The sequence below is a fragment of the Triticum urartu genome, chromosome 1A (genome assembly GCF_056163025.1).
Source record: "Triticum urartu cultivar PI428250 chromosome 1A, HENAU_Tu73, whole genome shotgun sequence".
In the NCBI taxonomy this organism is placed as follows: domain Eukaryota; kingdom Viridiplantae; phylum Streptophyta; class Magnoliopsida; order Poales; family Poaceae; genus Triticum; species Triticum urartu.
Window position 1 is genome coordinate 366772034 of NC_141873.1, and position 15104 is coordinate 366787137.

Sequence of the window (15104 nt, forward strand, 5' to 3'; positions counted from 1 at the left end):
TGACTTTCAAAGGGTACGAGATAAATGGTAATACATTTTACACGATCGCCCAAGATAAGAAGAGCACCAACCAAAATAGTGGTGTCCGCTTTGATGCAGAAACCAAGACAGGAAAGGAAACATATTATGGTTATATACAGGACATATGGGAACTTGACTATCAACGTGGTTTGAAGGTCCCTTTGTTTCGGTGCAAATGGGTCAATATGACACAAGGCGGGGTAACGGAAGACCCGCAGTACGGAATGACAACAGTGGATCTCAACAATCTTGCGTATGCAGATGAACCATTCATCCTAGCCAATGATGTGGCACAGGTTTTCTATGTGAAGGACATGTCTACCAAGCCAAGAAAAAGAAAAGATAAGGAAGCGAATGCATCGTACGATGAGCCAAAGCGGCACATAGTTCTTTCTGGGAAGAGAAACATCGTGGGAGTGGATGACAAGACAGACATGTCAGAAGATTATGAAAAGTTTGATGAAATTGCTTCATTTACAGTGAATATTAACCCGAGCATCCCGTTAAATGATGAAGATTTTCCATGGTTACGGCGCAAAGGGACACATGCGAAGAAAAAGTTTCACACCCAAAGATCTGGGATGTGATCGGCTTCACTATCATCACTTTCTTCTGTGTTTCACACCCAGGAGGGAATCTCTGTAATAGTTAGGGTAGTTATGTGTTTTGGCATTTGAAACGCGAAGAAATGTTATGTGCAAACAAATTCTTTCATGCCTTTACTGATTTTTAAAGTTAAGTTATTCACAAACTAGTGATTCACACTAATTTCAAATAATTCAAAATTTAAACTATTCAAATTTGAAAACTACGGGCACTAACAGAAAGTTTGTAATTTTTTGTACCTAAAGCAAAAATATTCACAAAGAAACTCTAAATACACAAAAAAACAACTCAAAAATAAATAAAGCAAAAAAATAAAAATAAAAAAGCCCGCCTACTGGGCCAGAGCGGCCTGCATACGACTAGAAACCCAACCTGTTGTTGGGCCAGGATGCAGGCCCGCAAAGGCCCAGTAGGCCCACAGGGCAGCACAGAACATGTAGGCCCAGTAGGCCTGCTTTGGAGAGGAACTCGAGAGAGCTACCGCACGGGGGGTTATAAACCAGTGCGGACGCACCTCGGCTAGCGAGGTGGAACTAAACTTGCCGCACAGCACCTTGCCAGCGCACCCCCTTTAGTACCGGGTGGTGGCTCCAACCGGTACTAAAGGCCCCCCCTTTAGTACCGGTTGGAGCCACCACCCGGTACTAAAGGGTGTGCGGTTCCCGCCGCTTGGCCTGGCCAAAACAGGCCTTTAGTACCGGTTGGTGGCTCCAACCGGTACTAAAGGTCCATCCTATATAACTAAACACTTCAAAAATTTCAGTTTCTCATCTGCTTCTTCTCCTCTGCCCCGTCGCCCGCCGCCCCCGTCTCCATATCCCTCGTCGTTGCCCCCGTCGCTGCCCCGTCGTCCCCGTCCCCGTCGTCACCACCGCGCCGTCCCGGCCCGTCCTGCGTCGTCCCCGTCCCCGTCATCGTCGCCCCGTCCCCGTCGTCGCCGCCCCGGCCCGTCCCCGTCGTCGCCGCCCCGGCCCGTCCCCGTCGTCGCCGCCCCGTCCCTGTCCCCATCGTCGCCATCCCCGTCGTCGCTGCGCCCGTCGCCACCCCCCGTCGCCTCTCGCCTCGCCGGTGAGCACACACACACATACATTTTTTTAGTTTTTTAGTTATCAAAATAGTTATAAAAATGTTAGAAATTTTTTTTTTAGTTATAGGAATAGTTAGTTATATAGCATTGTTAGAAATGTTATAGAAAAGTTAGAATTGTTAGAAATTTTTCTATTTTTAGTTATAGAAATAGTTATAAAAAAGTTAGAAATTTTTCTTTTTTTTAGTTATAGAAATATTAGAAATGTTATAAAAATGTTAGTTATATATATAGAAATGTTATAAATCTTTTTTTCTATTTTTTAGTTATAGAAATATTAGAAATGTTATAGAAATGTTAGTTATATAGCATTGTTAGAAATGTTATAGGAATGTTAGTTATATATAAATGTTAGAAATTTTAGTTATCAAAATCCAATCATTAAAAAAATGTTACTTTTTGCGGGCATATAGCTAGTATTTGTTCTCGACGATGCCCGGCCCGCATCCTCGCCGTCGACCCGTCCGCGACGATGTCCGGCTGACCCATGTCCGGGACTGGGCTCCGTCGGGCTGGCACTGGGAGGTGCTGCCTGGAGGGGCGCGCCGCTTGATAAGACCCGACCCCGGTCGTCGACCCTGATCTCGTTTGGTGGCGTTCGCGTGGGCCAGTTTCGGTGCGGAGGGAGCCGGCCCCGCCGGAGGTGGTACGTCGCCGTGTCAGGGAGGAGGACGAGCATGTCCATCGCTACATGGTTGCGTTAGAGGGCGGCAGGTTCTCCAATACCTGGCAGTTTCTTCAGGGATCTCACTTCAGCTATGATCCTGTGAGGGTTCCTTCTCTTTGGGTGTCCACCGCCCGCGCCGCATGATCCGACGATGTATTCGAGATTATATATTATTTGAGACGATGTATTCGAGATTATATCTATTATTCGAGACGATGTATTCGAGATTATATCTATTATTCGAGATGACGTATTCGAGATTATATTCGATGATGCTTATTATGTACTATGATTGATTCAGTTTTTCCTTATTAATTAATTGCATCCATGCATTGTAATTTGAATATATTTCTTTTGGATTAGTTAAACAAAACCTATGGCGGACAATACCAGCAGAGAGGGAGAAGAGGCCCTGTTCAATATCATACGCAATCCTCGCAGGCCAGATGATGATCAGAATGAAGAAGATTATGACGGCTCCGAATATCTAAACAACACCGGGAAGGGTGATATGATATTCGATCGCGACGACCGAATTGATGAAGTCATGAACTATGAACATGACGAAGAAAATGTTGATCTTGAAACAACATAGATCGACGAGGTATATATATTTATATAAGCAGGCATCTGGTGATCATCACATGTTTTAAATGACTTGAAGATATATTAACGAATCGATCTTTCTTCTTTCAGCCATCCAGATCGAGCAAATCTTCAGGCAACAGGACGAAACGAGGCCCGAACAAAAAGTTGAAGGAGGGCGTAAAGTACAATATCAAGGCAATCAGACCTAATGGCGAACCATTCGCGCCTAAGAAGATTGCGGACAAGTTCGTTCGTCAGTGCGGAGTTCTTGTGAAGGACCAACTCCCGATCTCCCTTCAAGAATGGAGAGAGCCAGCAAAGCCACGTCCAGGAGTTACTTTTGTCGATGACAGACAAAAAAATTTGCTTGGAAAACGCTCATGGAACATTTCACCCTACCAAATCATTTCACAGATGCAGATGTGGAGAAAGTGAAGGACACTGCTCTTAGGAAGATGGCGGTTGCATTCAAGAACCACAAGATTCGTGAATGGGCCAAGTACGTCAATGGAGGAAGGAAGACTCCAGTATTCGAGGGAACACTAGAGAACCAAAGTGCTCATTGGGACGATTTTGTGAAATTCAAGGATTCGGAATTATCTAAGAAACGGTCGAGAATAAACAAGGCCAATGCCGCAAAAAAGGATAAGTTCCATAAGCTGGGGCCAGGTGGCTATGCGGTGGGAATGCCTAAGTGGGATAAGTCTGAGAAAGAGATGCTGGATGCAGGTGTCACTCCAGAAACATTGAGCTGGCCCCCCAGGTGCAGGACTTGGTTCTATGCGCATGGGGGGAGTTGGACCCGAAGACAGGCAAAGTTTCGAAGAAGGCATGTCTGGACGGAGCCGAAGATAAGCTACTTGTTGCAATAGAAGAGGCTTGATCCGGGTTGTTCGAGCCCAACAGAGAGAACGACGAGCTTACGTGTGCCTTGGGAAATCCTGAACACCTGGGAAAAACACGAGGCATGGGCGTTATTCCGTGGTATGAGGGGTTTTCGGACTGGAACGCCGACTACAGAACCCGTGCGAGAAAGAAGATTGCGGAGGAGAAGAAGAGGAAGATGGAGGAGGAGCAAAGGAAGCTAGACTATGAACGCCTTCAAGGTCTAGAATCAGCGCACGTGGACTTGGCAATCAAATTCCAGCGGCAGCAAGAGCAGATCGACTCACTTAGCCAGCAAAGGGGGTCTCAGCAGCTAGCGGATGATCCACCAATGGATAGCACCGTCCCATCCATGCCGAGAAGCAGCGTGGGTTCCGCCCCGGGCGACGCATTGCTGGATAGCTACCCAGTGGATGACATCATGGAGAACACTAACTGCGAGCTACACTTCAAAATGAAGAACATATCCATGAAGGTGGCGGACGCCCTTGCTTTTACAAATCCCCCGAGGCAACCTTCCCTTGCAACCCGATTCCAGCGGGCTATGCTCGTGTCTTGGTTGATGAGGTGGTGGACCAATATTCAGGGCTAGAGCTTGACATTCCTGGAGGTGACGATGAACACACACTAGGAGAGGCCAACCATCGTATCATCCTATGGAGAAAGGATTGCATCATCTTTCGAAGGCCACCGACACCGCGTCATCCGACTCCTCATCACAGTCCGCCACCGAGTCAGCAGACTCCCGCTCCTCCAAGTCCACCAACGCGTCAGGCCACTCCTCCTCCAAGTCCGGCACAGCTTCAGGCCACTCCTCCTCCAAGTCCGGCAAAGCGTCAGGCCACTCCTCCTCCAAGTCCGGCACAGCTTCAGGCCACTCCTCCTCCAAGTCCGGCACAGCTTCAGGCCACTCCTCCTCCAACTCAGCCACGTCAGCCGTCTTCGCCGCCTCAGCAATCACGGAAGAGAGCCGCCTCAGCTATGGTGCGTAGCGGTACAAGTCGAGGTAGTACTGCAGGTACAGGCGGAGGCAAGCGATTTCAATATGGTCCAAGCCTCGCGCCTCTTCCGCAGAGGTCTTACAACAAGTCCGAGGAGGAAAACGTAGCCATATCGAAGGCCGAGGTGGAAGCCCATTTTGCACCGAAACCGCCACCGCCGCCAAGGGAGAAAGTGCCTGTGGAAAATATTGACTACTTCATTCGTATGGCTAGACCACCAGCTCCCAAGCCTGTTGACACAGACTATGAGCGCCACCTCAGGAAGTTAAATCGAGCACGTCTACAGAAAGAGGCGAGCTCGAGCTCGAGCAAATCAGCTGGCAAAAGGAGCGGTAAAACCGTTCCCCAGCTGGGAGAACAAGCGGTGCAATCAATCCCCCCGCCTGTTGTGCCAACAACACATGAGAGTAGGCGCGCCCAATATTATTGTGGGCAAACCGTTAACGTTCCCGGGATGGGCGATGTGGTAATAACCGAGGAGCATATTGCGCAGGCTGAATCGATCGGAATCACTATTGGACAACTCCTCGATATCGAGCTCATGTCTCCGACTAGAGAGGAGGAAATAAAACGAAAATATGCCCGGGGCCAACCTTTGGTCGAGCCAGAGGAGGTCAATAAGCTCCCAACGAGAATGTATGAATTGCATCAATGGTACATGGACATTACCAAGATTTCCAATCGAGAGTCCCTCATGGTGAATGTCAACAAGGAGCATTACTACCATGAGAAAGCTGTGACCGTTGAGTATTCAGAACTATTTCAGCTATACAATAAAGACGCACTCGACAAATCTATCGTCAGTTGCTATTGTCTGTAAGTGATTTCTTTCTGTAATTTAAGTCTCAAGCTAGCTGTAATGATCATTTTGATCAATCATTACCTGTAATTATCCTCACTATATTCTTTTTTGTGGTATAATACAGGATGAAGATTTATGAAATGAAAAAAGATGGACGTTATGGCATTGGGTTCGTTGACCCAAATACCATTAATGAATACACATGGAAAATAGATCCATATCACGAAAAAAGTGTAGAGGAAAGCATGCTACAGTTCTTCAAGGAACTCAAATACAATGAAGATATACTACTTCCTTACAACTTTCAGTGAGTCACACTGTCTTGTACTACAAATTCTGTTTTTCCCTACTAGCTATAGCTACATGTTTTTGCTTACATATGCCCGCTTAATTAAGACATGCAAACGTGTGTGCATGCAGATTTCACTGGATCTTGTTAATCATTAAAGTTGATGAATGAACAGTTGAAGTACTAGACTCACTACTTAAGAAAGCAAGTGACTACACCATCGTGAAGGGGATAGTCAACAGGTAATTTCAATCATTATTAACTATATCTCGGCCTATTTAATTAGTTCGTCATTTCCTGATAACAACTATTTAATAACCCATTTATTCATTTTCTTTGTCGGCGGGCAGGGCTTGGGCAAAGTTCATCAGGGTCACTCCAGGCCCATGAAAACAAAGTCTGAAATGGTATCGACCCAAGGTAAGTAATTAAGTAGTACTAGCTAGCTGCCATCTCTTTAATTATCATGCTTGATTAATTATTATCTGATCAAATTCCATTCTCATAAAGGCCCTGAAGCAGGCGCCGGGGAATGATCTATGTGCATACTACGTTTGCGAGAACATTCGCATGATGGCGTCCGAAAGGAGCAAATATCAAAGACAGGAGTGGGTACGATATCGATTGTCAGAACACTATTCACAATTTTTACACCATTATCGATATCTAGTCACACAACTAATACGCATGCATATTGATCTCCTTCTTAACAGTTCAAAGAGGTGCGGGACAAGCTCCTAGCACAGGACCGCATAGAAGCAATTTAAGAGGAAATAGCGGGATTTTTGCTCGACCAGGTCATAGATCCCAAAGGAGAATACTATTACCCGCTACCGCCCCCATGAACCACTTCCAATTGTTATCGTGCTCCGAAGGCACCAATTAGCTAGGCTAATGCCACTGGCTTCGAAGGCACCAATTAGGAGAAATTGTGTGTGTGTATATATATATATAGCGCTATTCGTCACCCTGGGTAATTCCTCACCCCAGTCAGTTTCTATGCCCACGCTCAGAACCATAATCTGTAAGGGAAAACATGTTTGTAAGGTAATATTACAGCATGGAAGGAGGAGCCAGTCTGCCGCATCTAACAGTTTGCATGCGAGTAAATTACTCCCTGTATACGAGGAACCAGTCCGGCACATCTTGACATAATTTTACGGCCACTCGGGTAATCTTATAGTAGCTGGGCGTTCTTGATTTTTTAGATATAAGGCTGCGTTCCTTATTTGATGTATTTTTCGTTAGTTCTTTTACTATCTCTATTGGACTTAGTACACCAGGTCTCTAGCAAAAATGAAATATAGAAATGATTTAAGTAACACAGGCCATTATCACCATTATGTGGAATGTATTTTTGGTAACAATAAGAAATATACGCAATTCATTCTGTACGCTATGAATATTTTGTTAACAGCGGAACAACAAAGTGGTCTAATAAATAGATTCTGTGTTGTGGTTCTGCTAATTATCTCACATAATAAAAACCATCCTCACAATTACAAATAAAAACCGTTTGGACACAATTGAGTGCTACTTAGCCCTAAGTAACCAGCGGCGTGAAAAATTCAGAAATCACTACTGTATTACAAAACTGAATACTACCAAACTTGAAACTGACTACTGCTGAACTTGATCTTCAAGGAGCTAAATTTGCAGGTGACCAGAGATTTTACGTCAACTTCATCTGTTCAGCAAGCTCTCCAGCGACTGAAACATTACTATCCATGAGCTGTAACCAACATATAGTATCCTATTAATAGTACTGCACCCTTTAGGTTCACTTTTCTTCTCACCAAAACCTAAAATTTGCTTCTGGTTACTAGAAAAAGAAAGCCTGAAATTTCAATTCAACATTACTAGTACCCACCATAGATACGGAGACGTTAATGTCTATCCCTTGTACATTAACCATCATCCGCTTGAACAGATACCTGACAAAAAGAATATTTTCTCACAAGTGTACCAACACACAAGCACATATAACCAAGGCCGGGCCGGTAATATTTGGGGCCCTGTGCCAAACTTTAAAATGGGGTTTATCTTTTGATGATGGAGCTACGAAGAAAAAAAATAGGTGGACTAAGCTAAATGAGAGACCAGATTATTTTTCCCAAATCATATATAGTAGTATTTCAGTAATTCACAAAAAATAGTAGTATTTCAGTATAAATAGTAAATACTCAGTACCTTTTGTTCCATTGATTACGAGATCAGCAGATTCATCCTTGCAACAAGGCCAGCTCATTGGTGCCTAGGAAAACATAAGAGAACAGAGGGTTAAAGCCAACCTTGGTGCATTGAAGCACTTGATAAAAGGCAGCAAACCATTTGTTAAATGGCAGTAAAATAGCAGGGGAAGTACACTGAAAATTTGGACAGCATATAAACTAAAATTTAGACATCATATAAACTGAAATTCGGATAACACCAACACTAAATTTTTGGACAACAAAACACTGACATTTGGACATCACGTAAACTGAATTTGCATAGCAAGACAAATGAATTTTGGACAACAATCATCAATACTGAATCACTGAGCTACTCATACGTCATCAACAAGATTCATGTAGCACATAAACTGAATTTGCATAGCCAGAGGAACTGCGCCGGCGCTCTGGAGTCTGGATGAGATTGATTTTGTTTTGACCAGAGGAGAGGAACTGTTGCCTACTCGCTGTGTCGCCCGTCGCCAGCGGCAGGATTCCTGTAGGCTGTAGCACCGCGAGTGGCTTTTGCGATAGATCCCACGATCCTGTTTCCGATCGAGCAGCGGCCTGTGCGTGGCCCAACGCCCAGGAACGTCTATACATTTTTTAGGGCTAGGAGCAGCTATACATAGCCTATGTAAAAATTTGGGGCCCCTAGAATTTATGGGCCCTGTGCGGGCCGCACATTTTGTACAACTATGGGCCCGGCCCTGCATATAACACTTGAACGGTTAATAGGCTTCGCAAACCTAAAACTGGAAACAATGTTGAAATCAAAGACACCACAGATGGATTTCGGATGTACCAAATTCATCGGAATCACATGAACCCATAACACGCCGGATGCGTGGTATGAATGAAAAATATAAAAGGCCAAACTCTGTTTCCTAAATCTTGCCAAACCATATTTAAGAACCGTGGTCTGAAATCAGGCTATATCATGAATAAAATTGTCTCTGATCATGTATATAACCTGAATACGGCTCTTACTGCTTAAACTGAAGATGTAGTTCTTCGACCATTAGAAATAATACTTGTGTGACTGGAGGTGGACCCACCTGATCAGCAGGTAGCATGCATTAGAAAATAATAACAGCATCTTCATAACTGAAATAAAATTGCTGGCTAGTATCCATTTGCTAATAAAATCAATTCATAATTGATGTGTATTCATGAGAAGTTAGAACAAAAACTGATACCATAACTCCATAATTGATGGGGTACAGAATCCAATATCATTCGCTTTTGATAAATCAGCCTGACTAAATGAGGCAATACCAGTGTGCTAATATTCATCTATCTGCTATGGTGCGAGGAGCGTGTATCTTTTCGTCATCAGACATCTTGTAGTTTTGGACTCCAGGCGAGGTTTACCTCTTTTTACTAACGTAGTACACTGCTGTACTCTGCACATATTGTAAGAAATAAGAATCGATGTGCTTTGATTTTTAATAAAATGGAGCCAGGGAGACTTATTTGTATAGAAAAAAGAGACTTCAAATTGCTGGGTTGGGTATCTCTACATGGAATTGAAGTTTCAAACACTAGCTAGTTGAGTGGTCATTCTTACGCTATTCTAGGTCAGTGCGCCTGCCATAAAAATGATAACATGTTAGCTTAGAAATATATGATGGAATGTGCGTTCAACTAAAAGCATTGGATGTTGCAAGTTTTCATATTATATAATTTGTGAACTCAGGAAGTATTATTGTCAAAGTAAAATGATGGAAGTCCTAAACTATTCAGGTAACTTATAGGCATCACCTGAAGGTGTATGATGTCACACTCTTTGCATACATCGTTCCCCTGAATGTAGAAAAACTACAGTTAATAGCAAATATGGTGAAAGATAGGTCTGTTATGGAACAGAGGGAATTGGTCTCACAGACATGGAAGTGCATCTCAAAAATAAAGTTCAGATAGGAGCCAATTGGCACTACTGGAAACTAACATTATCTGTTGCCTACAGGGATATATCACAAATATTCCCTCTGTTCCATAATGAGAACGTTTTTCTGGATGCATCATTCCTAATAAAACAAGGCACGACATCTCCATTGTCTTAGAAATTGAACTTTGAAGGCAAGAGAAGTATGCTAAGCACCATGATTTCTCTACAAATTATGTAATGAAACAGGGGAAGAAATTTTTGACCAAATGGAGCCATCAAATACCTTACGTTTAAGAAAAGACACATTTGTATCCTTTAGCAAGATCATTGAATCCAAAGGTTTACATTTCTTTCTATTTAGAGGTATGATCGGCCCTGATGACAGTGGTTTGATGGACTTGAAATCTAACAAAACATTATACTCCCTATCAGGAAGTCAATGACATTGTGCATTAAGATCACAATTACTTGGGCTTCAATGATTTGTGCTTCTTTTTGGGAGTGATTCTTAGTTGCTCACAGTGTGTGGCTTGTTATTTTCACACTTTCTTGTGCTTTGCCCTTTCTGGTTGCCTTCTGCGCCTTATTCTGCAACAGGGCAGATTCACAATGATGGGATGACCATCCTAATACAGTAGCAGCATGCCTCGGTCGAGATTTGCGGCAGTGCAACAGAATTTTATATCGGTCGAGATTTGCTTAACAGAACATGCCTCGGTCGATGGACTTTTTTTTTGCGAGGAGCTCGGTCGATGGACTGGGGTGAAGAATAGCTTATTCTTCACCCTAGGTCGGAATTCTTATTCCTCACCCCAACTCAATCTCACGGGCAGAACTTGAAAACGTAAGAGACAAAGCACTTGAGGTAAAATTACAATACGAAGGAAGGGACCGGTTTCCACCGTAAACAAAAGGGAGCGAGGTAATTTTAGGACGTGCATGCAGATAAATTACATCCTGCATGTAACGAAGCAATTGGCGTATGAAAGTTGTTACGGCATTACTGATTCTTGGATAAGGCTACGTTTCTAAAAATTATTTCGTGTACCTACCTACTGACCCAACCAAGCTCCATCCTGCCAGGAACCATAAAAAAACATCAAGTAACAGCAAACGCATTAGAGAAAGATTCAGAAATAGAATAGTCATTTTGCACTTCTCTATACCCCAGTTTAAGGATGATTCTCAGATACAAGAAGCCAACAACCGAGAAGAACATATAGCATAAGGTAATATCTGGGACAAATAAAAAAATAAAGGATATCACTAGGTAAAATTGGATATAGCAAATATCCTACAAACAAACTAATAGGCAAGTGAATAGTAAATTTAAAATCAATTTATGGGAAGAGCCTCACGCATATAACATCTTTTTCTGCAATATGTAGTTTCACATCAAAGGACAATGAGATCCATGGATAGGTGCGCCTGCATCATATTGCATTACCAAATGTAAATACACTGATGATACTCATACTACTCTGCTTTCCCCATTCAGTTTTGGTTAGAGGGAGACACTCTAGCACCCATGTAATTGACACAATCAAATGCATCATAATCCGTTCTGATAAACTTTACTGGCTAAAAATCCTCAGATCCACCACACCAATAGATGGAACGGATCAAAGGCGCAACAGCACTAACCCGGGAACCCCAAAAAAGCTCTAATTTTCACAGTTCCGCACCAAATAGCATCATTTTGCAGGCGACTGATCCCCGCACGTCACGGAGCGTCTGGTTGATGCGCCATTTCAGTTGTTGGGGCTTCCTCCGCAGCCACTGCTCTTTGCTACTGGTCGGCCGGAGTCGCCGGAGGAGGCTGTGCATAACAACCACCAGGAGTTGCTCTTTGCTGGATCTTGGTGCCCACCTCCTGATCCGGTAGTGCATTCACTTCTCATTCCCTGGACTATGTACATCTATATATGATGGAGCATCACAGAGCAAGCAGCTGGTTCATCCACCTGCATACCATGGCCAACCAAATAAATATACTCACTCTAAACTTTTATAAGATGTTTTAGGTGACTACAGAGAGAGTAGCTTCTAGGTAGAGTTTTGTTAGTAATGAATCGCTTGCAGCTACCTAATAACAAATCAAAATGCTCAAGAGCAGACTAGTTATGCAACTGATGGAAAATCATGCAGATAATCATGTAGATGAATAAATAAAAAATGGAAGTAAATAAATGTGGAAGTGGTACAGTGGTAAAAAGTGAAAGGAAACAAATTAGTCATATTTGAATGGATTACCCTGATGACAAGAAAACATGTTAAAGAAGACCAAAAGCAATGCCTTACAATTTATAAGAATCTGAAGCAAAAAATGCTGATATGGATCCCTGTAGAACCAATGCCTAGGCAATAATTATACAATTATGCTTGTTTCAAGAATGCGCGAAAACTGATGTTAAACAGGTAAACTCCAGTAGAAACAAGAGACTCGATAAATGATTCTTGTTTTAGTAGTAAATGGTGATGTATGCATTCTAGTCTGGTAGGAACAAATGCATCGCTTGATCAGAAGAAAAAAGATCCATTTTATGATGGATCTGCGTCAGAAACCTGGAGAGCTCAACGCACCTCCTTTGGGACTGCCCCTTCTCCTCCTCGATCTGGCAGACGGCGTCCACCAGGGTCGGCTGCGCAGCCTTGAAGGAGAAGCGGGAGATGCACCACGGCTCACACAGGCACTGCCAGAGGCTGATCGCTCTCACAGCGGCTGGATTTAAGAAGGGTCTCAAGTCGATGTTCTTGATGATTGCCTAGGAAATCTGGAAGGAGCGGAATGATTGCATTTTCAGAAATAAGCTGCCACGGACGGAAGATGTCCTGCGTGCCATCAGGGGAAGCTTGGATTTGTGGCGACTGGCGGGTGCACGCTATCTTGAGCCCCCCTTTGGGGGAGATGTAGTGAGATAGTCGACGGCGTGCTTTATTTTTAGTCTTTGATCCGCCTCTTGTAACCATGATCGCTTGATCACCACTGTTTTCCCGCTTGCTTTCTCCTAAATCAATAAAGCCGGTAACCCCGGATCTTTCAAAAAAAATTATGATGGATCAGAAATTATGCCTTGTCCACATGCAGAAAGTAAGCTAAGTTTTTCTTTTTATTTTACATGAAAAGTTGCATAGCTAGTCACTGGTTAGTAATATAGCTAAGCACATTGCATGCCAACATTGTATTGCAGCAAGAGCATCTTTAGAATATCAACCTTTAGTAGACAAATGCTTATAAGTAGACCCCCCCCCCCCCCCCCCAAACAAGTTGAATGTATTTCTGAAGGAAATAAAAAGGCTAAATGGAAGAAAAATTCCATCAGAAATTGGGGCCTAATAATTATGAGACAACGGCACAGGTAGTCCATAATATGCATCAACTAGAAGGATTTACCTTTGACGACAGAAATCTGACGCAGAACTTGGATCTCCGAAACAGGCAACTGCAAATACTAGGTTTGGAGCAACACAAATTAAAACTGGACAACAGAATCTCAAGTGAGAAAAGTAATACAATCTAAACTAATAGATTCAGGCTTGAGCCCACCTTAGGCCACAGCAAGCTACAACACGAACACAAAAAACAATGGTTAAAGCATTGTTTGTAAAAGCAGAAACAAAAATAAATCAGCAAGAGTTGAAGTGGACTGAAATGTAGAAGTAATACTAATTACCCTATATGTTTTATCAACTAGTAATAAAGCGCCCCTTTTCGAAATGTTTTATCAATAAGAAGGCAAGTTATATCTGGTGACAACTCGTCTTTGAAAACCAACTTCAGGAACCTAGCACAGGGATGCATCAATACACGCCGAATCTGAAAAAGGCCACAACCTAGCACCATGGCAGCAGCCGCAGCCGGCGAGTCGTGCCCACGATTATGCCCAAGTTCCTAGATAGACACGGATGTAGAATTTCTGGACTGGCAGAGGACGGGAGCAGAAATACAGGGGAATAAATCCTGGCAATGAACCAAAGTGCCGAGAGCTCACCGTGACGCCGCCATAGCCCGCTAGATGGAACAGTACCGCCGTAGCCCGCGAGATGGAGCAGTGCCGCCATGGCCGGCGCAGATGACGAAGCGGTCGCAGTCGATGTAGGCCCGCTGCGTTGCCCGGAACCGAGGAACCCCATCGCCGATGCCACCGAGCACCACGCCTTTGAGCCTGCACCGCCAACACCAACCATGGCGCTAGCCAAGACCTAGCCAAGCCGCTGAGCACCATGCCGCTGTTCGCCGTCGATACCTCCGAAACCGTTCGCAGCTTCTTTTCTAAAAATAAAAAAATGTTCGAACCAGATCGAAAAAGGACGGGGAGGTGGCTGGGTTCGAGTCATCAATGCATATAAAAGGTAAAATTACCTCAACCTAGATGTAATTTTACTGCAAGGGACGATGGGATTTCTTACAATCGCTGAACAGGGCGGTTTGGTTGGACACTTGGACGTAAGGTCTGGCTCAGTCAATCGACCACGGTGAAGAATAACTTATTCTTCACCTTGCGTCTTAAATAGACTTTCTATATATATATATATATATATATATACAATGATTGGTTCTACTAGAAATTCTATTTATATATATGCATAACGTGTATAATATGTAGTATCGTAAAATACCAGCAAACAAAAAATAATTAAATGAAAAACATAAAATTAAATGAAAAAGAAATCATAAACCCAAACCCCCCAACATTTTAATACCGGTTGGTGACACCAACCGGTACTAAAGGGCTCCCTGCCCCCGAAGCTGGCTCGTGCCACGTGGTTGCCCTTTAGCACCGATTCGTGCTGAACCGGTACTAAAGGGGGGGGGGGGGGGGCTTTAGTGCCTACATTTGAGCGCCGGTTACCAAACCGGCACTAAAGGGCCTTACGAACCGGTGCTATTGCCCGGTTCTGCACTAGTGGTCGCCGATTTCTGGTCTTGGCACTATGAGAAAACGGGAGTCTTTACAGTCTGTTCTGCTTATGCTATGCTCGTCTCAACTAGGCAATGGAGAGAGGCTTGGTTGGAGGAAACAGCCGGATCGTCAAGCGATCACGCGAAGGGG

At 43.7% G+C, this 15104-nt stretch overlaps 1 protein-coding gene across 1 annotated transcript; it reads right to left on the reverse strand.

The window, feature by feature from the left end:
- Positions 1–11461: 11461 nt before the first annotated feature.
- Positions 11462–14347, reverse strand: LOC125533531 (uncharacterized). Its single transcript, XM_048696982.2, has 4 exons — positions 14043–14347; positions 13445–13502; positions 12634–13087; positions 11462–12014 (listed from the first exon to the last, which is right to left on the reverse strand). The coding sequence occupies exons 1-3, from the start codon at positions 14236–14238 to the stop codon at positions 12733–12735; spliced, it is 609 nt and encodes a 202-aa protein (XP_048552939.1). The 5' UTR covers positions 14239–14347; the 3' UTR covers positions 11462–12014; positions 12634–12732.
- Positions 14348–15104: the final 757 nt, after the last annotated feature.

Bases quoted from the DNA above. Each gene is read 5' to 3' on its own strand.
- LOC125533531 (XM_048696982.2), bottom strand. From the start codon at position 14,238: ATGGTTGGTGTTGGCGGTGCAGGCTCAAAGGCGTGGTGCTCGGTGGCA. The intron at 13,503-14,042 runs GTGAGCTCTCGG...CTCCAAACCTAG, and splicing joins CGGGCTATGGCGGCGTCACG to TATTTGCAGTTGCCTGTTTC. The intron at 13,088-13,444 runs GTAAATCCTTCT...TTTTTTTGAAAG, and splicing joins TCAGATTTCTGTCGTCAAAG to ATCCGGGGTTACCGGCTTTA.